This window comes from Octopus sinensis, linkage group LG4, assembly GCF_006345805.1.
Source record: "Octopus sinensis linkage group LG4, ASM634580v1, whole genome shotgun sequence".
Lineage (NCBI taxonomy): Eukaryota > Metazoa > Mollusca > Cephalopoda > Octopoda > Octopodidae > Octopus > Octopus sinensis.
This window is the reverse complement of record NC_043000.1, coordinates 74755323-74780803: the sequence shown is the minus strand read 5'-3', so window position 1 is coordinate 74780803 and position 25481 is coordinate 74755323. Positions and strand designations below refer to the sequence as shown.

The following is a 25481-nucleotide window of genomic DNA, read 5'->3' as shown; positions in this document are numbered from 1 at the left end:
ATGAAAGTTGACATGGGGTATTGTCATGACCTGAACACCGTTGATCATAAGTCTATTCAATCAGGATTGATCTGGGGATAAACAACAATAACAGGATACAACACAACATAAATAAAATGTTCTCTGGGATAATCTTTGGTATGAAGACAACCAGCTCCACATAAATAAGACGGTGCTAACAAAAAGAAAAGAAATAAAAAGGAAGAAACTTTTATATTGTATGCTATCCTAGTAACACCATTTCTCAAAGATAATACACAATTACATAATGGTAGAACAGTTTTTAAAAGAGGCAAAAGTTCTGAAGAAAACCACAATTTTTCAGAATGACTGAAATTATTTCAGTATTTTATGAAAGTACCTCAAAATAAATTTTGTAATTTTAACCTGTACAGATTATTTGATAGAGTATACTGAACATGTAAATGGAAAATGACATTTTACCAAAATAACATATATAGATTCCTCATAATCACTACAGCAAATCAAAAACCAAACAATATTCTGAATAAATGCTTAACCCTTTCGTTACTAACCCGGCTGCTGAATTTTTTGGTTTATGTTACTAACCCGGCCACAGCCGGCCGTGAGAACCTATTGTTATTTAAATGTAAATTTGAACCCAAATCTCGTTGGTACACTCGTTAAAACACGTGATTTCACTTTGCTAACACTTGAGTTATTGTATCCGACATTGTTTGGCGTGATATTTGAACTCTGCGAATTTTTGGAGATTTTTTTCCAAATTTTTATCAACTGAAATTTTTTATCAACTTTCAAAATGGAGAGCCGTTTTATGCTATCAAGCAGTGACTCCGAATTTGAAGGTTTTTCAAGAGAAGATCTGGAGATTTTGAGAAGAACGAATGAAGCAAAAAAGCACGTGGTGGATGAATTTGAATCGGATGTTTCAATATCCGAAAGCGATTCATCAGAGATTGAAAGCGATTCATCAGAAAGTGAAAGCGGCAACACAAAGGATAAATTTACACCAGAATGGAGTAAAAAATTAAAAAAGGTGTCGATTGACGATTTTTCTGGGGAGCCAGGGCCTACCCATAGTCTTTCTGAGGAAGCGAGACCAATCGACTTCTTTTTTTAATTTTTTCCTGTATGCTTGTTTGAAGCTATAACTGCGGAGACAAACCGTTACGCAGAAAGTAAACAAACACGGAAAAAAGACAGCTTGTGGTACCCAACAACTGTAAAAGAAATGCGGGCATTTTTTGCCATAAATATTATTATGGGCATAAAGCAATTGCCCAGAATAACGAATTACTGGAGCAACCAGGAACTTTTTGGGGATCATTGTGTTTCCAGCATTATGACCCGTATAAGATTTGTAAAACTGAGCCAGTATTTACATGTGAGAGACACTAGCAGTACCCCCGTACGTGGAGAACCAAACTTTGATCCCTTATTTAAAATAAGACCCCTCATTGACGGTGTTCAAAATGCCTACGAAAAATTGGTTAATATAGGGCGTTACGATTATCAGAAAATCAAAAACAAAATGTGTGTAATAGGTGTAAAACAACTTCCTATGAACGAATATGAAAAAAAAAATTCGCGCCCGCGAAAGGGGGGGTGGGGGAGAGGCCTCGGAAAATTCACATTGAGAAGTTCCGAAAGCGTCTGAGGGGCTGACCCGGGCACCAAAACAAAAAAAAAATAGTGTAATATGTGTAAAACAACTTGCTCTAAACGAATATGAAAAAAAAAATTCGCACTCGCGAAAGAGGGGTGGGGGAGAGGCTTCGGAAAATTTATATCGGGAATTTCCGAAAGCGTCTGAACCGGGCACAAAAACAAAAATAAAAACAGCGAAATAGGTGTAAAACAACTTGCTCTAAACGACTATCATGAAAAAAATGCGCGCTCGCGAAAGGGGGGTGGGGGAGAGGCTTCGGAAATTTCACATCTTCAGTCCACGGCCTTTAAACTAAGAAAAAATAGTGTAATTGGTGTAAAACTACTTGTTCTAAACGAGTATCAAGAACACACACTCATACATGAATCATAAACTCCGTATTTTTGTACATATTTCGCAAAAAAAAAAAAAATAATAAAGAGAAGAAATTCTGGAAAAAGTGAAGAAATGTTGGATCTCATTCCTTGGTTAAAGCTATTTTAAACATTAAATTTATGCTTTTCTTTGAAATAGTTCAGATATATGCAATTCTTCTCACTTATTAAGATGCATTTATCAGAAAAAAAGAGACAGAAAAAATAATTATTTTGTGTCAATCCTTCCCTAATTATCCTTTATTAATTAGTTTTGGCGTGTATTTTTTTCCCAAATTTATTTTTTCACCTTTACAACACTGTTTAGTAAAGCAATTAATTATCTTTATAATTTGCATATTTGACTTATGAATCAAAATTCTCTAGATGTAATATATACTAAGTAATGCATCCTTCATTTATGTGTTCCGTTCTGTATTATGCATGTGTGTTTAACTGTGCACATGAATGTGAATATTAAAGAACATATTTATTTACTATGATTGTTATTTTCAGAACAAATAAATCTTTTGGCTGTTATGTTATTGATGTTATTATTATTGCTAGTTAAAGGGTGGTGACTTGGCTGAATATTTTGAGTCTTGTAGTATGTAGTTGTGTTAGTCAATATTCTGAGTTCAAATCCAACTCATTTCTTTATCATCATTGTTGATGGAGCACTCAAAGAGGTATGTATACATTATCATTTTCGTAACATAATTTCTGTAGTATTTCAAGATGTTTCTGACACGTATTTTGATTCACATGGCGGAGATCCAACATTTCTTCACTTTTTCCAGAATTTCTTCTCTTTATTATTTTTTTTTTTGCGAAATATGTACAAAAATACGGAGTTTATGATTCATGTGTGAGTGTGTGTTCTTGATACTCGTTTAGAACAAGTAGTTTTACACCAATTACACTATTTTTTCTTAGTTTAAAGGCCGTGGACTGAAGATGTGAAATTTCCGAAGCCTCTCCCCCACCCCCCTTTCGCGAGCGCGCATTTTTTTCATGATAGTTGTTTAGAGCAAGTTGTTTTACACCTATTTCGCTGTTTTTATTTTTGTTTTTGTGCCCGGTTCAGACGCTTTCGGAAATTCCCGATATAAATTTTCCGAAGCCTCTCCCCCACCCCTCTTTCACGAGAGCGCATTTTTTTTTTCATATTCGTTTAGAGCAAGTTGTTTTACACCTATTACACTATTTTTTTTTGTTTTGGTGCCCGGGTCAGCCCCTCAGACGCTTTCGGAACTTCCCGATGTGAATTTTCCGAGGCCTCTCCCCCACCCCCCTTTCGCGTGCGCGAATTTTTTTTTTCATATTCGTTCATAGGAAGTTGTTTTACACCTATTACACACATTTTGTTTTTGATTTTCTGATAATCGTAACGCCCTATATTAACCGAAAAATTTTATAACCCTGGAAGGTATTTATCCGTCGATGAGGGTATGGTGGGCTATAAAGGCCGAGTACGTTTTTGGCAGTATATGCCAGGAAAGCCCACAAAATGGGGGATTAAAGTTTGGAAGATATGTGAATCAAATACTGGGTACTGCTGTGGATTTAACTTTTATACAGGGAAAAGAGACAATTATGTAAGTCAGCATGGCCTAGGGTACGATGTGGTCTGGAATTTATCACTTCCATACCATAACCAGGGCCATATATTATTTTTTGACCGATTTTTCAGTTCGGTCAAACTTGCAGAGGATTTAGAAGCTGTGGCAACGTATACGTGTTCTACAGTAATTGCTAGTAGAAAAGGGCTGTCGTTGGATATAAAAAAAGCAAAATTAAAAAAAAAAGGTGAAATAATCCAACGGCAGAAAGGAAATCTGCTAGCGACCGCATACAGAGATAAGAGGCAGATAAATTTTCTATCTACCAGTGCACAACCATGTGTAGATGAAAATGGCACTCCGTTTGTGAACCTCGATTACAACAAGTACATGGGCGGTGTGGATCGGATGAACCAGATGATGAGTTATTATCCGGTTGGTAGACCGGGTAATAAATGGTGGCGATACCTGGTTTGGTATATAACAAACATGAGCATTGTAAATGCATTTATATCATATACCAAATCAGGAGGGGTTCGCAAGCGGTGCGACCATCTGCAGTTCTGGGCAGATGTAGCAATTAAGTTGAAGGCAGGATATTCCTCAAAAAAAATAAATGCAGGAAGGAAAAGCAAAGCCTGCCAGAGAGATATTCCTCTGAGTTCAGCCGATCTACATAAATTAGAAAAAATCGGGGGTCGCAAAAGGCAGTGCCGTGAATGTCTATATCAAAAAAGAAAAACTCCCAGTGGACGGCCAGTTGAAACGTCCTTCCAATGTGCATTCTGCCAGGTTGCAGTATGTAGAGTGGGATGTTTTACAACTTTCCATGAAAGAAATATAGTGTAAATATTGTTTGTATATATGTATAATTAAATTGTATAAATATTTTTCAAATTTACTTAGTTTTAACTTTTTATTTTAATTTACCTGTAATTTTAATTTGCCTGTAAGGTGAGTGACAAGTTTTGATTTAATTTCTATTGTAAATCTTTATTATATATGTTCCTGTGTATGTGTGTGAGTATATTTCATTCAGTTGTATTTAATTTTTTAGTTTTCTTCAAAAACAAATTCTAATATTTCAGTTTATTTTACCTTTATGGTACACCTGTTCTTCTGTGCATTAAATTCAACTGATAATCTAGTGATGTGCACAATTCTTCCATATCAAAATTTTGTTGCATACCTCAATTAAATATTAGCTGAGGACTAATTTTCTATGGTAATGTTTAAACAAAATTTTAATATTTTTACCTTTTGCTCAGTTTACCTGGATTTACCTGTAATTAGAGTCACTTTGAGACAACAATTATGCAATGGAATTGATTAAGAACCCTTTCTTCAATTATGTCCCAAATATCACATTAATATGTTCATAAGTAAAAAAGTTATAGTTGCTTAATGAAACTAGTCTAAATTCATGATTATTTTAGAATTTAATTGAAACTCATGAGGGGTGTTTTTTGGTCAGAAATATAGTAACGAAAGGGTTAAGATGCATCTGCTGCTATTACATCATCTCCATGCTTGCATAGGTTACTACAATTGGAAGCTCTTTCTGGCAACAACTTTTATCTCTTGCCAAGCTATGTAATAATCTCCCAGACTATCAAACAACCAGGAGATGCTTTTGTGGAGGACTGCAAACAAATGATATATTTGTACGAATGGTGAAGCTATCATTTACGATCAGTGCACACATGTCAAAATGAAGAATATATACTTAATCACAAACACACAAAACTAATGGACTCCTTCCAGTTCCTGCCTACCAATTTCATTCACAAGGTATTAGTCAACTCATAGCTATAGTAGAGGGGACCAATTAACAACATCCACACAATAGGACCAAACACCTATCCATGTGGTTCTGAGGCAAACTTGTCTATTCCCTAAGCCTATGATGATCATTTATCGAATCTATACTGAAATATAAATAAATTGATATGTGTGTTCAGGAACTGAAAAAGAGGGATCACTGTGAGAGGCTGCTGGGAGAGTTAATGGAAAAACATCTGGAAAAAGAGAGAACACAAGAGAGCTTCAAATAGAAAGAGAGGAAACATCATATGATCAACAGAGAAGACAAGAAAACAATACTTTTTTTGGTTATATATCAAATAAATTTAAGGAAGGAAAAGTATTGTAGATCCATTGTTTATATGGGCATATTATAACTATAAATCTTTCAATAGAAATTTATGTCTCACCTCATCTCCTTTATATGGTTGATACTCAAACTTTTTTGGTAACATGAACATAGCATTGTGTAACTCAAGGAACTTTTGTTTGTCTGCCCGAGCATCAAGACCTTGGATGCACTGATTCAGTCGGTCAATAGCTCTCTGGTGAGAGTTACGTAACTGTTCGTGGGATGAAAGATACATTTTCATAGTTCGAGCAACACAACTATGGTAACCAAAATTCATACACTGTAAGGAAAAAAGAAGTATAAATATTTAAAATCAGTGTCTATGATAAATGTTAGAGCAACTACCACAGCCATCCTCAATTACTACCACTTAAGCTCACAAATCATGACTTTTTTGTAAGAGAGATAGTATACAATCAATTATCTTGACTTCACTTTCAATAAAGGTTTCAAAACTTCCAAAGTCACTTAAGTGATTTGTACTGTGTACAGAGAAAGTGGTATTGCTGAGAAAACTGCATACAAGTGGTTTTCACACTGAAGGGGAAATTCAACCTCATAGATTCTCTGCATTCCAATTGACCTGTTCAGTTAAATGAAAATTGATTGAATGAGTTCATCTCATCCACAAGAATCCACGCCAGTCAACTAAGGATACTATCACATGTCCCCATCACTCAATGGACAATTCAATGGAAATGATCCGACTGAAGACACAGCATGCTTCTTCAACATGATGGCACTCACCTCCACATCATTAAGTTGACCAATAATGCTATTTAAGAGCTCTGTTAGGAAGTTCTACTACACTCACTGTATTCTCCTGATATACAGCTTACTGCTTTCAGATTATCACTTTTTACAGTTGTTTGCCAACAGTTTGCAAGGCGTTTTGTTCAACAATGACATGGAGCTGAAACTGTGGCTTGATGAATTCTCCTAGCCAAGATCAGGTGATTTTTACTATCAAGGCACTGACAAGCTAGTAGAATGTTGGTAAGTTGTGAACAATAAAAGAGAATGTTTTATTGACAAGTTTGTTATAATTGTTGATGAATAATAAGGATTAGAATACATTGAACAAAAAAAATAAGAGAAACAACCAAACAAATTTATCTCATAATATTAGTTACTTCATCATTAAGCAAGACACCAATAGGATCACCAAGTACCTTGCAAGACAAAAAAGGCAAAAGCCCTCAACTGGGAGTAAGGAGTTATGTTGAGGAGGAGGGCTTTGTAAATGATACTATAAAGATGAAATCAAAATCAAGATAAAAAGTCTTTAAAAGATAAAATAATAATAAATGGATAATAATAATAATAATGATAACAGTAATGAACATGAACTTTTTCACTTACATCCATAAGGTCTGTGATATCATCAGAGTAATATTTATTAATGGCAGCATTCGCAGACTCTATACATAAAAGATAATCATTTCGTGCTTTCAAAGCCTTTAATTTGTTCTCATTGTATTTGTGTTTCCGCTACAAATAGAAAGAAAATATATCAAATATATAGGATACATAAATAAAAGCTAATTTGAACATGACTTCTTGTGATATTCCTTCTGCCAAAGCCAGCAATGATTTTCATTTATTTATTTTATGAAATAGCCAAATTGTAAGAGATGAAAAAGATAAGATAGAGAATGAAATGAAATACAAAACAGAAGAAAGAGAAAGGAGAAAAGAGTCATAGATAAATCAAGAAAAAGTGAGGAAGAGAAAATTGAAGAAGTGAGAATTAAAGATACATCTATTTAAGAATAAACAGGAACAAGGAACCCCCAATTTAGTTGTGCAACTACTGCCAACAGCATCTGAATCTTGCTTAAACCATACCCTACTGTTGTCAGTAAAGGATACACTTGGACAATGTAGTTTCTGATATGTCAAAAAAAAAAAAAAAAAAAAGACAAACAAAAAACAACCTATGATCAAAGACTGGCATGCAGGTTAGAAGCTAAAAACATTTTAGTAAGTTAGAAATATGCTTATCTTGATTAACAATGCATAATCATTCTTATAAGGCCTAATTCTTTAGGATTAGAATTCTAAGAGCATCTAAAGGTTTCATGAATACATTATTGTCCAATTCCTCCTTAGAATTGACTGAATTCTGACAAACAGTAATTGTATGTGAGCATGTGTTTATGTATTTTGTGACAAAATAAGGACTAATAGAAACATCAAAGCACTTTTGTTGAATTTAAACATTTGCCGCCACTAATGCCAGGAAACATGAAGTCAATGAAATTTGACAGTAGAGCATTGATTTATTGTCAAGCAAGACTAAACTCAATCTTGTTGAATAACTACATGAGAAAAAATTTGGAAAAAACAAACATTGTATTAATGATATTGCACATCTATAATATAAATCCCGTTATGTGTGTGTGTGTAAAAGATTATAACAGCTGTATTTTTCAACTGATTTTCTCCAAACTGGGAACATATATTACTTATGTACTAGGGATGGTTTTAGTCTCTTAAAATTTTTCACATAATGAGTAACAGGCACTATGGGGGTAGAAAATACCCATTCCTGGAGAAGGGAGGTAACTCTTTGCAAAGTAACTTTCAGAAAGTGATTGTCTCTACATCCATTGGTCAAAAAATTACCACAATCTCATCTAATATATAAAATAGAAATGTGTGTCTATTCACTTTTCACATGTATCTCTATCTCTCTATATCTCTCTGTCAATCACTATTGTTTTCACTGTAAGTTTTCAACTGTAAGTTTTCAAACAACAATGACAAATTACTGACAGAAAGAAGTTCACAATTACCGATGAAAGTAATTTCATACATAATTTACTGACAGAAGTAACTTCAAAAATTTCACTTAAATCCATATACTTAGTTAATTTCCCTAAAAATTTCTTGCAACGATTTTGTGTTTTTCTATTGTTAACGGATTTTTTCCTGGTTCCTTCGATACTAGCTCTTTGGTTCACTAAGTGACAAATTTCACTTCAACTTGTACAATTCCTTATTTTCTGTAAAAATTTCTTATTTAATTTTTGCCCATTGTATTAAGAAATATAATTTCCGTTACCCAGTTATTTTCATTATTTACTATTTTCTGCACTCATGTACTTCTGTATACATATATAACAAAGCCTTGAAGGAAAGTATCAAATTTGTCTACAATGTCAAGGTCAGCCAAAAGAATGTCTCTGTCCAGGGAAAGAGAGACCGCTGCAGAATGGGAAGAATACCAAGAAACAAACAGACTGTGTACTACAAAAGCCAAGGCATCTTAAAGTGATGAACAGAGGTACGCATGGCTGACAAGGAATAGGATCTCCACTGTGGAATGAAGAGCAGTTACAACAGCTCAGAGAAGCAACTTCTATGAAGCAGCTTTGAATTAGCAGTTCATTATGCAAATGACACTGGCACAATGACAACTGAGTGCATACATTGTAAAACAAGGAAGTGGCTTGGAGAGACACTTACACTGTGCTGCAGTGGTGGAGAGGTTAAACTCTCTGCAATCCCCCAACCTCCAGAGCTATTGAAAAAACTGTTGTCATCATCATCATTGTTCGACCGTGGTCGAGACAATAGAATTTACTATGTTACGCCAGACTTCACAATCCATCATAGCATTACGGAGGTCCTGTTGCTGGATGCCTGTCTTCCTGGAGATTACATCAGGGTAGGAGAGTGTGCGTCCTCTGGTATCGCGAGCAGATGGCTTCCAGAGAGGAAGAGTAGAAATTACCTTGTTTTCAGCTCTACAACAATGTCCAGAAACTGGACTCTTCTACCTTTCACAAGAGATGATACAGGTGGTAATTTCCCATATATTTGTACTTTGGTTGGATGACACTTCCACGAGAGATTTTGAGCTCTCATAAGGAGGCGAGTGTAAGTTCCATCCAACCGCCTCTCAAGCTTCTTTGATAACGTCCAGGTTTCTGAGCCATATAGTAGAATTGGTTTGACCGTGGCTTTGAAGATTTTAAGTTTGAAATCTCTACTTAGATTTGATGACCAGATCTTATGCATATCATTACAAGTTGACCAGTTATTGATATAGAAAGTTGGTATCTCAGCTACTTGCAGTTGAGACCTGCGTAATCTATACAGCATTTTAAAATTTCATTATTCTCATTAACCCAGGCAATGCCGGTATATCTGCTAAACCAACTTTGTTATTAATTTTGTTATTATTATAGTAAATTAATGTATTTATCTCTGAGTAATGGACGCCATAGTTATCACATGACTTTTCAGTATAAATGTTTAAGTACACTTATTTCGATTTAATCTACAGCAATTCGCTGGCAGATATGTCATGTTTTTAAAATTTCTAGCATTTAATTGCGATCTTGCAATGGTGTTTGTAGACTTTTCTAAAGCGTTCGACTCTGTAGATAGGTACAAGATGTTTGAAATCCTTAAGCTCTATGGGATTCCAGACAAAATCATCTCTGCCATCAAGGTCCTCTACACAGATACGTCTTCAACCATCTTAACCCCTGATGGGGAAATATCATTTTTCTCAATCAAAGCCGGAATACTGCAGGGAGACACACTCGCCCCATTTCTCTTCATCATTGTCATTGACTATGTGCTACGTATGTCAGTTGATACCATTTCTGGCAAGGGCTTTGAAATAAAACCTAGAAGAAGTTCCAGACACCCAGCGGAACACTTAACAGACACTGACTTTGCTGACAACATCGCTGTTATCAGTGATTCTGTCTCCAATGCCCAGTCTCTTTTACAATCTCTTGTTGTCATCAACTGACCAAGATTCCTAGCACTTCCAAAACAAAATTAGACAATACAACGCTGCATTACAGATGACATCATTTGAAGCCACAAGAAATTTAACTGAGCCAGGATTCATGCAAACTTTCAAGATCCAAGGTCATATTTATCATTGGATTGGCTCTACCACCTCTGTCAAATGAATCACCAAACTCAGCCTCTCAAAATGTGTTTTTGAATTACATGTATTTATTTTACATGAGCTGAAAACTTTCTTTTAACATTTCACTTATTGTCTGTGTTCCATGCTGGCATGAGTTGGAAAAGTTATTAATGTAGAAAGTTGATATTTCAGCTACTTGCAGTTGAGACCTGCGTAATCTATACAGCATTTTTAAATTTCATTATTCTCATTAACCCAGGCAATGCCAGTATATCTGCTAAACCAACTATTATAACATAAAACATGTTTGTTCTATTAACATAAAATAACAAATTAAAACTGAATTGCTTACCTTTTCTTCCCTATGTTCAAATCTTTTTAAACTTCTTGTGGTTCCAGTTTTACCTTGGAGTTGTTGTTCAAGTTTCTTCTTTTGTGCTTGGACATCTTGCAATTTAGCTTCAGCATTCTTAGCTTCAGCTTGATATGCATGATAAGTCTTCATTGCCTGCAAAACAATATATTCATTCAGGTAGTAAGTATGGCAAAACTTCTCTTATACAAATGTATGCATATAAAGTCTCATTACTAAAGTACGTTTATACCAACTTTACCATTTAGTTCTCATGTAGAGCTTGTCTCTGGATAATTCTTCCTTAATCCTTTTCAGTTATCACCTGTTTGAATGCCTGTGTGTATGTCTGTGTGTATGCATGCATATATATCATCATCATCGTCGTCGTTTAATGTCTGCCTTCCATGCTAGCATGAGTTGGATGATTTGACTGAGGTCTAGCGAACCATATGGCTGCACCAGATTCCAATCTGATCTGGCAGAGTTTCTACAGATGGATGCCCTTCCTAATGCCAACGACTCCGAGAGTGTAGTGGGTGCTTTTACATGCCAGTCAGGCAGTACTGAGATTTTTAATATAATTAAAACATTTATTAAAGACAACAATAAATATAAGGACATATAGTCTATAGTTACGATTAAGAATAAAACCATTTTTCCATTCTAATGAACTTGGATATGGTTTGCTTATATGATTTTATATAGTCCTAATGCAGTCTTGAAATGCACATAGTCGACGTACAAGTACTTAATTTTATACATTATATTATTGCATTAATTTAATTATTCAATTTATACTTTATTTGGTTTTATATTTTTATGATGAATGTTTCTTTGTATGGTATTCGTTTTAAAAGTATTTGCTCTTATATATTATATGATTGTAATAATCTTACTCTTCAATATTATATAATATCAAAATTTTAGATTAGTATTGTGTATGGTATATATCTCACAGTACAGTTTATTGGACAGGTTATTCATTGACTGAGTTGTGGAATGGTGGTTCGTCTCTAAATTAGTTATATACATACATTATATGTTATATATTACGAAATTTGGTCTAATATTATCATACTGAATTTTACCTAATATTATTATTACATATATATATATATATATTAAATTAGAGATAAAAACACTATTAGGCAAATCAAACAGTGAAAAACATAAACCAATACATAGAAATAAAATTAATTAATATAGTATGATTAATGTATAATATTGTATTTTATATAAATACTAATGGTTATGTAATGATCTAGTTATCGTAATTTTTTCAATATAATTATTAGGTTTTAACTTTACGTTTATTCGTAAGACTTTACTTAGCCAAAGAGATATATAGATCGTTAACAGTTATACAATTTGTTTTTAAAGTTAGGTTTCATGTATATACATGTATTGATAGCATAAATTTTAGTCTTAAATAACTATATTTGTTGATTGTTATTTTAAATTTTTATAATTGTTATTATAACTTATATACTGTTTTTTTAAAATTGATAATTGGTAATAATATTTTTTCCATTGATAAATATATTTGCAGTATTTATTTGAAACTATATAACTACGGATTGATTTTTTCATTAAGTATTTTATTATTTCATTTTAGTTTCTTAACTATATGATTTTTGAAAGTTATTAGTTAGCCAACGAGATATATGGATCGTTAATTAGTTATAGCGTTCTTTTAAGATTGTTTGTTTGTTTGTTTTACAATTAGCTATTTCATCTTTAATCTTTTAATATTTTTTATATGTAATAATGAATAATTAATTTATTAGGTCTTTATTATACGTGCATATATATTTATTGATAGAGATAATTTTCGATCTTAATTCTTATATTTAATATTTTCATTGATAATTTAGTTATTATTCAAATATTATATAATTATTTGACTTGAAATTATATTTAATAATATGAATAGTTTTTTTTTTTGTAAAATATTTATGTAATCAGATATTGACTATAACTGAGATTAGATTATTTGTGGGTTTCTTACCTTAAAAATTAATACTTAAAAATTTAATATTTAACATTATAATCGATTGTATGGCATAATCATAATCGTTAAAGTTTCTAGTTTGATAATAGAGTTTTTTATAAGAAAAATTATTATTTTATTTATTTCTTAGAAAATATTATTTAAATATTTTTGATTATTTATTAAAATATTATCATTAACCTGAAGATTGACTATAACCATAATTCGAATTATAAATTGAATTTAAATTATTGTTATTCGAATTAGGTTATGGGCACGAAACGATCGTAGTGATTTCACTCTTTATCTTATATTAAACTTTTTAATACTTTTTGATAGTTATTTAAAAAAATAATAATAATAATAATAAAAATAAATAAAATAATATATATATATATATATATATATATATATATATATATATATATATATATATATATATATATAGGTGCAGGAGTGGCTGTGTGGTAAGCAGCTTGTTTACCAACCACGTGGTTCCGGGTTCAGTCCCACTGCGTGGCACCTTGGGCGAGTGTCTTCTACTATAGCCTCGGGCCAACCAAAGCCTTGTGAGTCAATTTGGTAGACGGAAACTGAAAGAAGCCCGTCGTATATATGTATATATATATGTATGCATGTGTGTGTTTCTGTGTCTGTCCCCGTTACTTAGCGGTTCGGCAAAAGACACCGATAGAATAAGTACTGGGCTTACAAAAGATAAGTCCCGGGGTCGAGTTACTCGATTAAAGGCGGTGCTCCAGCATGGCCGCAGTCAAATGACTGAAACAAGTAAAAGAGTATATATATACATATATATATTTATATAAAAATTTCTAAGTATGAATTAATAATTTATTTAAATAATTTAAAAAATTTTAACTTTAAATTTAAATAATTTAAATTATGAATTTTATATATTATATTAATTAATTTTATTTCTATATATTGGTTTATGTTTTTCACTGTTTGATTTGCTTAATAGTGGTTTTATCTCTAATTTAATATGTATATTTATACTGTAAAATTGGATTTAATCCTAAATCTAATTTTTCCCTGTAAGTTTGGATTTACTCCCAAATATTATATAATATAATATATATATATATAATATATATACACACATATAGACATATACATATACAAATATCTATATACATACACATATAAATATACACACATATACACACAAGCATATACACACACACCTATACATACATATATATACACATATATATACATATATTTATATACATACACATATATATACATATATATATATATATATACAGATAAATATACATATATATATATGTATACACATAAATATATATATATATACACATATATGTATACATATATATACATATATATACACATACATATATATATACATACATATATGTATACATATATATACATACATATATGTATACATATATATACATACATATATATATATACATATATCTACATATATATCAACATATACATATATATACATACATATATACATATATATATTCATATATATATATGTACACACATATATATACACACACACACACACACATATATATATATATATACATATATATATATACATATATATATACATATATATATAATTAGTGAATGGAAGAAATGGAGTTGAACGAAGATTGTACAGAATTCCTTTTATTACATTCTACACATGTTTCAAAGGCCACAATTTTCCAAATTCTGATTAAATAAGGATACCATATTGCAGCTTTCTCTTCAGGAAAAGCCAGGAATTACGTTGTCAGAACAACGGTTAAACCAGGTATCGGTTAAACTTTTGAATAATCTGTAACAAGAAAATTCATCTTTCCATTTCAACAAATTCATATATATATATATACATATATATACATATATATACATATATATACATATATACATATATATACATATATACATATATATACATATATACATATATATACATATATATATATATATATATATATACATATATATATATCATCATCATCATCATCGTTTAGCGTCCGTTTTCCATGCTAGCATGGGTTGGACGGTTCTACTGGGGTCTGTGAAGCCTGAAGGCTTCATCAGGCCCAGTCAAATCTGGCAGTGTTTCTATGGCTGGATGCCCTTCCTAACGCCAACCACTCCGTGAGTGTAGTGGGTGCTTTTTACGTGCCACCCGCACTGGTGCCAGACAGAGCTGGCAAACGGCCACGAACGGATGGTGCTTTTTATGTGCCACCGGCACGAGGGCCAGGTGAGGCTGGCAACGGACACGAAACGGGGCGGTGCTGGCAACGGTCGCAAAACGGAAAGTTCTCTTACATGCCACCGGCACTGGTAACACATCTGCAATTTCCATTGATCGATTTCCATTGATCGATTTCGATTCTGATCGTCACTTGCCTCAACGGGTCTTCACAAGCAGAGTTTTGACATGCCACCGGCACTGGTAGCACATCCGCAATTTCCATTGATCGATTTCGATTCTGATCCTCACTTGCCTCATCACGTCTTCACAAGTAGAGTTTTGTGTCCCAAGAAGGGAAGGTATGCATACGTAGGCTGGCTCCATCCCATGTAGAAGGCCACGGGTTATGGACTCACTTGTCCTGCCGGGTCTTCTCGCGCACAGCACACTTCCAGAGGTCTCAGTCTCTAGTCATTTCCTCAGTGAGACCTAAAGTTCGAAGGTCGTGCTTCACCACCTCGTCCCAGGTTTTCCTGGGTCTGCCTCTTCCACAGGTTCCCTCAACCGCTAGGGTGTGGCACTTTTTCACACAACTATCTTCATCCATTCTCGCCACATGACCATACCAGCGCAAACGTCTCTCTTGCACACCACAACTGATGCTTCTTAGGTCCAGCTTTTCTCTCAAGGTACTTACACTCTGCCGAGTGTGAGTACCGGCATTACACATCCATTGGAGCATACTGGCTTCATTTCTAGCGAGCTTACGCATATCCTCAGCAGTCACGGCCCATGTTTCACTGCCATGTAGCATGGCTGTTCGTACACACGCATCATACAGTCTGCCTTTCACTCTGTGCGAGAGGCCTTTTGTCACCAGTAGAGGTAAGAGCTCTCTGAACTTTGCCCAAGCTATTCTTACTCTAGCAGTTACACTTTCAGCACACCCGCCCCCGCTGCTGACTTGGTCACCTAGGTAACGGAAACTATCAACTATTTCTAGTTTTTCTCCCTGGAAAGTGACGGAAGTTGGTCTCAGAGCATTTTCAGTGTTTATTGTTCCTGAGCATCTGCCACATACAAAAACCATCTTCCTAGTTAGCCTTCCTTTGACATTGCTGCATCTCTTATGTGTCCATAGCTTACACTTGGTGCATCTTATAGAGTTTCTACCTACACCTTTTCTACAGATCGAGCAGGGCCATCTACCTGAAGGTGTTTGTGATTTGTCTACCTTCCTACTGATTACGACTTTGGTTTTAGCTAGATTGACTCTGAGGCCCTTCGATTCTAATCCTTGTTTCCACACCTGAAACTTCTCCAGTTCTGATAGCGACTCAGCAATTAGAGCAAGGTCATCAGCATAGAGGAGCTCCCAAGGGCATCCTGTCTTGAATTCCTCCGTTATTGCCTGGAGGACTATGATAAATAGGAGGGGGCTGAGTACTGAGCCTTGGTGGACTCCTACCTCTACCCGGAATTCTTCACTGTACACATTTCCAACCCTCACCCTACAAGCGGCGTCCCTGTACATGGCCCGCACAGCTCTCACTAACCATTCATCTATCCCTAGTTTCCTCATTGCCCACCGGATAAGGGATCGGGGGACCCTGTCGAAGGCTTTCTCCATGTCAACAAAAGCCAGGTACAGGGGCTTATCTTTGGCTAGGTATTTCTCCTGCAGCTGCCTTACCAGGAATATAGCATCAGTAGTACTTTTCCCTGGCACAAACCCAAACTGCATCTCATCTAAACTAACTCTCTCTCTAATTAGTTGGGCTATGACCCTCTCCGTAACCTTCATCACCTGGTCCAACAGCTTGATACCTCTGTAGTTATTTGTATCTAGGGCATCACCTTTACCTTTGTAGCAGTTGACTATTATACTGCTACACCAGTCATTGGGTATGACCCCTTTGTGTATCACCTGATTAACTATACGGGACTAGGCTATAGCCGACACTACCAGACATTTTGAGCATCTCTGCAGTGATTCCTGATGGGCCTGGGGCTTTCCCTGTCTTCATGCTTCTAATTGCCTTAGCTACCACGGAACTATCAACTCGGATAGCTGGTCCCTCTGTTGGGTCAACATTCGGCAGACTCTCTTTATCCCATTCATTTTCCCATATATATATATACATATATACATATATATATATACATATATACATATACATATATATATATACATATATACATATACATATATACAATATATATACATATATATATATACATATATATATATATACATATATACACATATATATATACATATATATATATATATACATAATATACATATATATACATATATATATACATATATATATATACATATATATATACATATATATACATACATATATATATACATATATATATATACATATATATATATACATATATACATATATACATATATATATACATATACATATATATACATATATAATACATATATATACATATATATATATACATATATATACATATATAATATATACATATATATATACATATATATATATATATATACACATATAAATATCCTTTTTGTATACATATATACATATATACACATATATATGTGAAAATTATAGAATATAAAGCAACTTTGATAAAAACTTATACCTACTTTTCTGACGAAAACAATGCCGTTCTGAACATTTTGGCCGCAACTGTATATACAAGCAAAACGCTTCCCATTTAAAAATTTAAGGAATAAAGGTTTAAGGAATAAAAAGAGAATAAAAAATATGAAGTAAAAGTAATGAACAAAACAAATGTTAACTTATCTATTTGTGGTTCCCTCCCGGCGAAAATTAATCATGGCTACATTATGCAATTAACATACAATCCAAACTTAATGATTCCGATGTAAGGGAGGTAATTTTAATTAATATTAGAGAGTTCTTAGAGTGTATTTATTACTTTATATATTTACTGTGTATGAACAGTACACGATAAACCACCCTATAATTAACATAATACAGTCAAGGGAATGGGTATCAAATGTATTATGTAATAAATACACTCTAGAACCCTCTAATATTAATTAAAATTACCTCCCTTACATCGGAATCATCAAGTTTGGATTGTATGTTAATTGCATAATGTAGCCTTGATTAATTTTCACCGGGAGGGAACCACAAATAGTTAACATTTGTTTTGTTCATTACTTTTACTTCATATTTTTTATTCTCTTTTTATTCCTTAAACCTTTATTCCTTAAATTTTTAAATGGGAAGCGTTTTGCTTGTATATACAGTTGCGGCCAAAATGTTCAGAACGGCATTGTTTTCGTCAGAAAAGTAGGTATAAGTTTTTATCAAAGTTGCTTTATATTCTATAATTTTCACAGACAATAAATATGATATTATTTGTTATTGTCTATGGATGATTTAGTGATTTACTGCAAAACCCATGGCGGCCAAAATGATCAGAATGGTTGCTTTTACTCCATGTTTTTGTATATTTAACCGTCGAACTCTAATGTTTTGAATTTGTTTATGTGACAGTTCGTTTACTAAACATTAGTGAGAATATCTGCAGTGTACTTTGTTAATATAATGCCACTTACTTCATTACCAATTCGTCAGCAGATTATTAAGCTTCGAAAGAAGGATAATTTAAGTATTAGGTCTATTGCAAAGATTGTTAACAAGTCAAAAAGTGTTGTTCACAGTATTCTTAAGGTCTATGATGATTGTGGTTCGTGTGAAGCAAGAAAGTCTACAGGTAGGCCAAGAAAAACGACCAAGAGAGAAGATCGTGCTATGGTAAAGTTGGTTAAAAAGGACAGATTTAAAACTGCTGCTGCTGTTTTTCGGGAAATGAGCATTGTACTGAAGAAAACTTTATCTCATAAAACTGTGTCTCGTCCTTTAGTTGAACATGACCTACAAGCAAGAGCACCTGCAGTGAAGCCACTGATCAGCTCCAAGAATAAAAAGTGTCGTCTTACCTTTGCAACTGAACATGTGTTGTGGTCTCAAGAAAAATGGCAAACGGTGGATTTCAGTGATGAATCTAAGTCTATGTTATTTAGCTCAGATGGGAAAAGGTACGTTTGTCGAAAAGCAGGTGAAAAATTGTCACCTAAATGCCTTAAGACTAGTGTTAAATTCGGTGGAGGAAGGAAGTGTCATGGTTTGGGGGATGATATCTGGAGATGTTGTGGGCCCTTCGCTGTGATTACATGGAAAGGTAAATGCAGGAGTTTATAAACAACTTGTAAAAGATCATGTCTTGCCTGTGCTGAGAAATTCAACTAAGCGACCACCCATATTCATGCAGGACAATGCCCCATGTCACAAGGCTAAGGTGGTCATGAACTTCCTCAAGGCTGAAAAGGTTATTGTTATGGATTGGCCTGCTCAAAGCCCAGACCTCAATCCTATTGAAAATGTGTGGAATATTCTAGGAGAACGTTTGAAAGCCAGAAATCCTAAAACAACCGAGCAATTACGGAATGCCCTTCAGGAAGAATGGAATAAGATCACCCAGCAAGAAATTGAAAATTTGATTTCCCCATGCAGTCAAAAATGTCAAACTTTGATTGAAGCTAAAGGGCTTCTCACTAAATATGAAATAATTCCAGCATTCTCTGTCACTTTTTGATTATTTTGTTATTTTTTCAACCGTTCTGATCATTTTGGCCACCATGGGTTTTGCAGTAAATCACTATATCATCCATAACTTTTGTATCATCCATTCAAATTACACCAAAATCTCAGACAATACCAATTAATATCGTATTTATTGTCTGTGAAAATTATAGAATATAAAACAACTTTAATAAAAACTTATACCTACTTTTCTGACGAAAACAATGCCGTTCTGAACATTTTGGCCGCAACTGTATATACATATCTGTTATTTATTTGTGTTCAGTTGCTGAGTTGCACGATTTGTTAGAATCTAGGCATTTCAATGTGTAGTATGCTAGGAAATGCTGGGTACTTGGCTTATAGTACTCTAGTGGAATTTAAAGTTGTTGTTTGTATACTGAAAGTGTGCATATATATACCTAAAAATCTATCCATATATGAGTACTCATAGACAAATATATGTATACACATAGGTACCTGATCCAATACAAACTGTAGGCTCAACCCAGTGAAGGTTCTAAGTGTAGCATATGTATAAAAGAACACAAGTGGGGTTCAAAATTCATAACAACTGTTTTGGTAGCATTTTACTGATGCAGTGTTAGGTTACATCATGGCAAAATCCACCATCTTCAAGTGGTTTTTAACAAACAAACAGAAATATAAGTCAACAAGCTCACCAAGCTACATGGTGGCAGAATTAAAAATTTTTTTAGAAGGAAAATAGAATTTATTAAGGCTGCTTGTAAGACCCATAAGGGCAAAGTTCAAAAGCACTATCTTATTTATCAAATCATTATCTAAATTACTTTATGGCCCTGGTTGGAGGATTAGGAAAGACATAAGTCATATGATAAAGGAAAAATATCTCTCACTGAGGAAATGACTAGAGACTGAGACCTTTGGAAGTATGCTGTGTGTGAGAAGAGCCGACAGGACAAGTGAGACCATAACCTGTGGCCTCTACACGGGATGTAGCCAGTCCACTTATGCATACCTTTCCTTCTTGGGACACAAAACTCTACTTGTGAAGACCTGTTGAGGCAAGTGAGAATCGATCAACATCAATGGAAATTGCAGCTGTGATACCAGTGCCGGTGGCATGTAAGAGAACCATCCGAACGTGGCCGTTGCCAGCGCTGCCCCAACTGGCCTCGTGCCGGTGGCACGTAAAAGGCACCATCTGTTCGTGGCCGTTGCCAGCCTCACCTGGACCCATGCCGGTGGCACGTAAAAGCACCATCCGATTGTGGACGTTTGCCAGACTCGTCTGGCACCTGTGCCGGTGGCACGTAAAAAGCACCCACTACACTCATGGAGTGGTTGGCGTTAGGAAGGGCATCCAGCCGTAGAAACATTGCCAAATCAGACTGGGCCTGGTACAGCCTTCTGGCTTCCCAGACCCCAGTTGAACCGTCCATCCCATGCTAGCATGGAAAGCGGATGCTAAATGATGATGATGATGATGATGATCTACTCAGGATAAAACAAGAAAAAGAAAATCTACCAGGTGAAAAGTATAGAAAAGACATCACACTCTTGCTCTCTCTCCTGAATGCATCTCCTCTACAGAAATACACCTGTTTCTGTTTGTCATACACTAACCTCTCATCATCTGGCACAAAACCACCTCCTTCAATATCACTCCCTTCTCAAAGAATCTTTTTCTTGCAAGTTACTTGGTGACCTCACCAGTGCTGGTGCCATGTAAGAAGCATCCAGTCCACTCTGTAAAGTGGTTGGCTTAAGGAAGGGCATCCAGCTGTAAAAACCAAGCCAAAGCAGACACCTCACATTCTTATGGAAAATTACCTTCTGTCTGTGGAGTTGTTACATATGTAGAATGCTATTGTGGCAGCAAACCTGCCCTGTGTAACTCTGGTCAACTTTATTAATAAGGAAGCTCTACTGATCTTCGAATTGCTGATGTTATTCTGTAGCTTTATGATAAAATAAGATCCAGGGTAAGGTAGCAGAATATAACATCAGTAATTTGAGGATCAAGAAAGTCCTATTCATTAATAAATTGAAGCCACCAATCAGCAACAGACATGAGTTACATGAGGCAAACTTGTTACTGTAACAATACCATTCTATGCATGTAACAATTCTGCCCCTTTCTACTTATCTGAGCAAAATACATCAGCCTGACCACACCTCCCACTTGCTCCTGAAAAATAGCTATTAACGCGAAACCACAGGACTATAAGGTAAAGTATAAACTATTGTCTTATCATCCTTACCTCTGTTATCACCCCTATACTTGAATTGGCATTGTACTGGCATTTGAACAATTTCATACTTAACTTTAAATATTACACAATGCTTCACAGTGTGTATGTGTGCACATACACACAGACACACACACTATATATATAGTTGCAGGAGTGGCTGTGTGGTAAGATGTTTGATTTCCAACCACATGGTTCTGGGTTCAGTCCTACTGCATGCCTTCTTGGGCAAGTGTCTTCTACTTGTGAGTGAATTTAGTAGACAGAAACTGAAAGGAGACTGTAGTGTGTGTGTGTGTGTATCTCTCTCTCTCTCTCTTTCTGACAGTGTTGGTGTGTTTAGGTTCCTGTAATTTAGCGGTTCGGCAAAAGAGACCAATAGAATAAGTACCAGGCTTAATAAATAAATTCAAGGTAGTGCCCCATCATAGGTACAGTCTAATGACTGAAACAAGTAAAAGTATATATATGTATGTATCAGTGGCGTGCGGTGACTTCTGGCGTTGGGCATGCAATGAATTTCATTGCCACCCCATCATCCCCACCGGCAATTTTTCAGTAAAACATTTTCGTATTCCTACGATTTACATCTAAGAGATTCTAAAATAAACAGGGAATAAAAAATGGCTGTGTAGAGATGAGCCTGAAATTAGTGTATTGTTTGTATTATTCTTTGCTCTTCGAAATATCAGTACTTTCCCATCCTCATTCTCCCTTAAAAAAGTCTAAAAATCATAAGTGAAATGTGGAATCCGAAAAACATTTTTCATAAAAATTTGTTTTTCAAAGAGGTGCGATTCTGCATTAGCCCCTATACCTATTGGTTGAGCCGAATGAAATGATTTAATTAAAAGAACACATTTAGTTACTTTATATGGCCATGGTTTTAGATCGTTATGCTCTCGAAGACAAGTCAGGTGCTTTATCATGCTACTTGTCAACTCCGGGAAAATTATTGACTGTTCTGAGACTTACTGAACTCCGTACATTAAAAGAATATGTCTCACGCACACACATTGAAAATACACGCATATACATGAATATACACACAATGAAAGACAGCGAAAATTCAACATTGTAAAAAGCCTCCCAAAACTGTTGTGGCAGAAGTCAACATCTCTGAGATTGAAACAAGACACTTATTGAAAGTGAAACAAGACACTTATTTATGGTCGTAAATAGACTACAGCCAGCAGCACAGAAAGAGAAATCTATGTAGGTTAGGTTTGATGAAGAAATCGAAACATTTCTCCTGCGAAACAATACTGATGTAAGAAGGTCGAACCTTACGTTATAACAAACACTAAGCAAAACCTGTAATATATGCTCTTTAATATATTAATTTTTTTAATGTTTTAAAATGTTATTTACCTCATTTATAAATTAATTCAATTCTTCGATCTTTCTGGGTAAATATATCTATCACATTTTCATAGAAATCTTCTCTTTTCATCAATTCATGTAATAAATTTTTTTCAATTGACATTAGTGCTAACCCAGACAGTCTTCTTTATCCTGTCGCATTTCTTTGGTATGTTTTAATTCTACTTAATGCAGAAAGGATCACTCTACAGAAGCAGTGGTAGACGGAATTGTCAAAATCAACTTGCACAGATTGAAGAGTTCTGGCATAGCTTCAACAAGATCACTGCTGTTAATGTAACTCATTAAATGACTTACACTTGGTTTTTTAAAATCTTTCATTGAATACATCACATTGAGCTCACTTTGTAATCGTATTACATCAAAAAACCTGCCATAAGTTGTTCTTAAAGAATCTAAAGAGTCCACAGGAAATTGTTTGCAATACTCATCAACTTTGTTGAAATTCAAAAGTTCCATGAATTTAAACTCTTCTAAGGATGAATATCGTGCTTTTATTTGGTCAACTATTGTACTGATAATTTTGTTATAAAGCATTCTATAATGTCATTGGGGATTAATAGATATATTCTTGGATCTCTGAATTCCGATTCCTGCATTGACTCCATATTTTTCCCCTATCCTATCATAAAAGATTGAAAAATAATCAAGTTTGTTTTCGAGTACAGTTCTAGTTTTATCTATTTGCTCCTTACAATACACTGTCATGACTTTTACCCTGGAGTATGTTAAATAAGACGTCAGTAAAAGAAAAAATGTCACTGAATACTTCTAACAAAAATAAGAAATCAAGAGCTTTTAAAGTGTGTAAGAATCCAATTGCTGAATTTATGGTGGTATCATCCCATGCTTCAGGATTTTCAATGATGTGTTCAAAAAGGCTGATTATGAAATTATAATTTTCCTTTGTGGTAATAATAAGACATGAGGAGTAATTCCATCTAGTTGTTGTTGCTTTCGGAAATCTTTTTTTAATAATGTTATCTAATGCATTAGCCCTTTTCGGTGATTTCGTAAAAAATGTACTGAGTCCGTTTATTGTAGAAAAAATATATCTTGCATTCTTTCATAGCAGAGCATGATTGTGAAAGAACTAAATTTAGGATATGGGCACAACAATGAATAAAGATCGCACATTCATATTTCCTTCTTACTTTTGCCTGTAACCCATTTAGTTGTCCTGCCATTGTAGCGGCACCATCATATGTCTGTGCAATCAATTTGTTTCCACATTCCCACATCTCAATGCATTTAAAAACATGTTCAGATAAAGCATTTGCAGATCGATCTGCACTAACATCACTAAAACCGATAAATCGTTCTTTCGTCACACAGTCTTCTGTAACATAACGTAAAACTGTTGACAGTTGTGAAGATGCTGAGACATCAGATGTCTCATCAACAAGAATAGAAACAAACTTAGCTTGCTCAATTTCCTTCTGCATCTCATTCAACATAACTTTATGAATTGCTTCAATCAAGTCATTTTGAATTCTGTTCGACAGACCAGTGAAGATAGAAGCCGTATCTAGATGACTTTCTATTTTTTTGTCATATTTACTGATCAAATAAACGAGTTCTTTATAATTTCCACAATTATTAGAGCCTTCAGATTCAAAATGACCCTGGAACGGTAATTCCTGGAGGCCTAAAAAAATAACAACATCGATCAATCGTTGCAGAATGGATCTGTTTCGTCGAACTTTCTCATTATGATGTTGTATGCTTTGATTTTTACGTGCAACTAATTGTAAGTCTACGTGAACATTCCCGATTATTTTAAGATCTATCAAACATTTTATATGCCTTTGAGAACGCTCATGCTTTAGCATAGCCATATGTAAATTATTTAAATCATCATAGCCTTTATCATTTCAAACATTTTTTTCTAAGCCAAAAAGTAAACACAGCCAACAGAATAATTTATTAAGAGCAACACTTCCAGTTAACCATTTCTTCTTTTCATACGAATTAACCTGAAATTGTCTCGTGAATTTCTTGTTGTAGCTTCGCAAATTAGGTAATTAATTGTTTTCCATCAAAGTCTCTTTTCGAAAAACTATTTCTCAAAATATCGTTTATAACACACAT

General features: G+C 34.3%; 2 protein-coding genes across 13 annotated transcripts in view; both read right to left on the bottom strand.

Annotated features, from left to right (window-relative positions):
* The window catches only part of LOC115210217 (SLIT-ROBO Rho GTPase-activating protein 3), a 410133-nt gene that overhangs the window by 124769 nt on the left and 259883 nt on the right, over nucleotides 1-25481 (bottom strand). For all 5 annotated transcript variants that reach the window (XM_029778687.2, XM_036502155.1, XM_036502156.1 and 2 more), the window contains 3 exons: nucleotides 10971-11126; nucleotides 7084-7212; nucleotides 5780-6001 (listed from right to left, as the gene is read on the bottom strand). In XM_029778687.2, coding sequence (XP_029634547.1) covers nucleotides 5780-6001; nucleotides 7084-7212; nucleotides 10971-11126 — 507 coding nt within the window. The remainder of the gene's footprint in view (nucleotides 1-5779; nucleotides 6002-7083; nucleotides 7213-10970; nucleotides 11127-25481) is intronic.
* Nucleotides 1-25481, bottom strand: part of LOC115210218 (serine/threonine-protein kinase Nek4) — a 505173-nt gene that overhangs the window by 329293 nt on the left and 150399 nt on the right. The gene's annotated exons all lie outside the window — the stretch shown is intronic.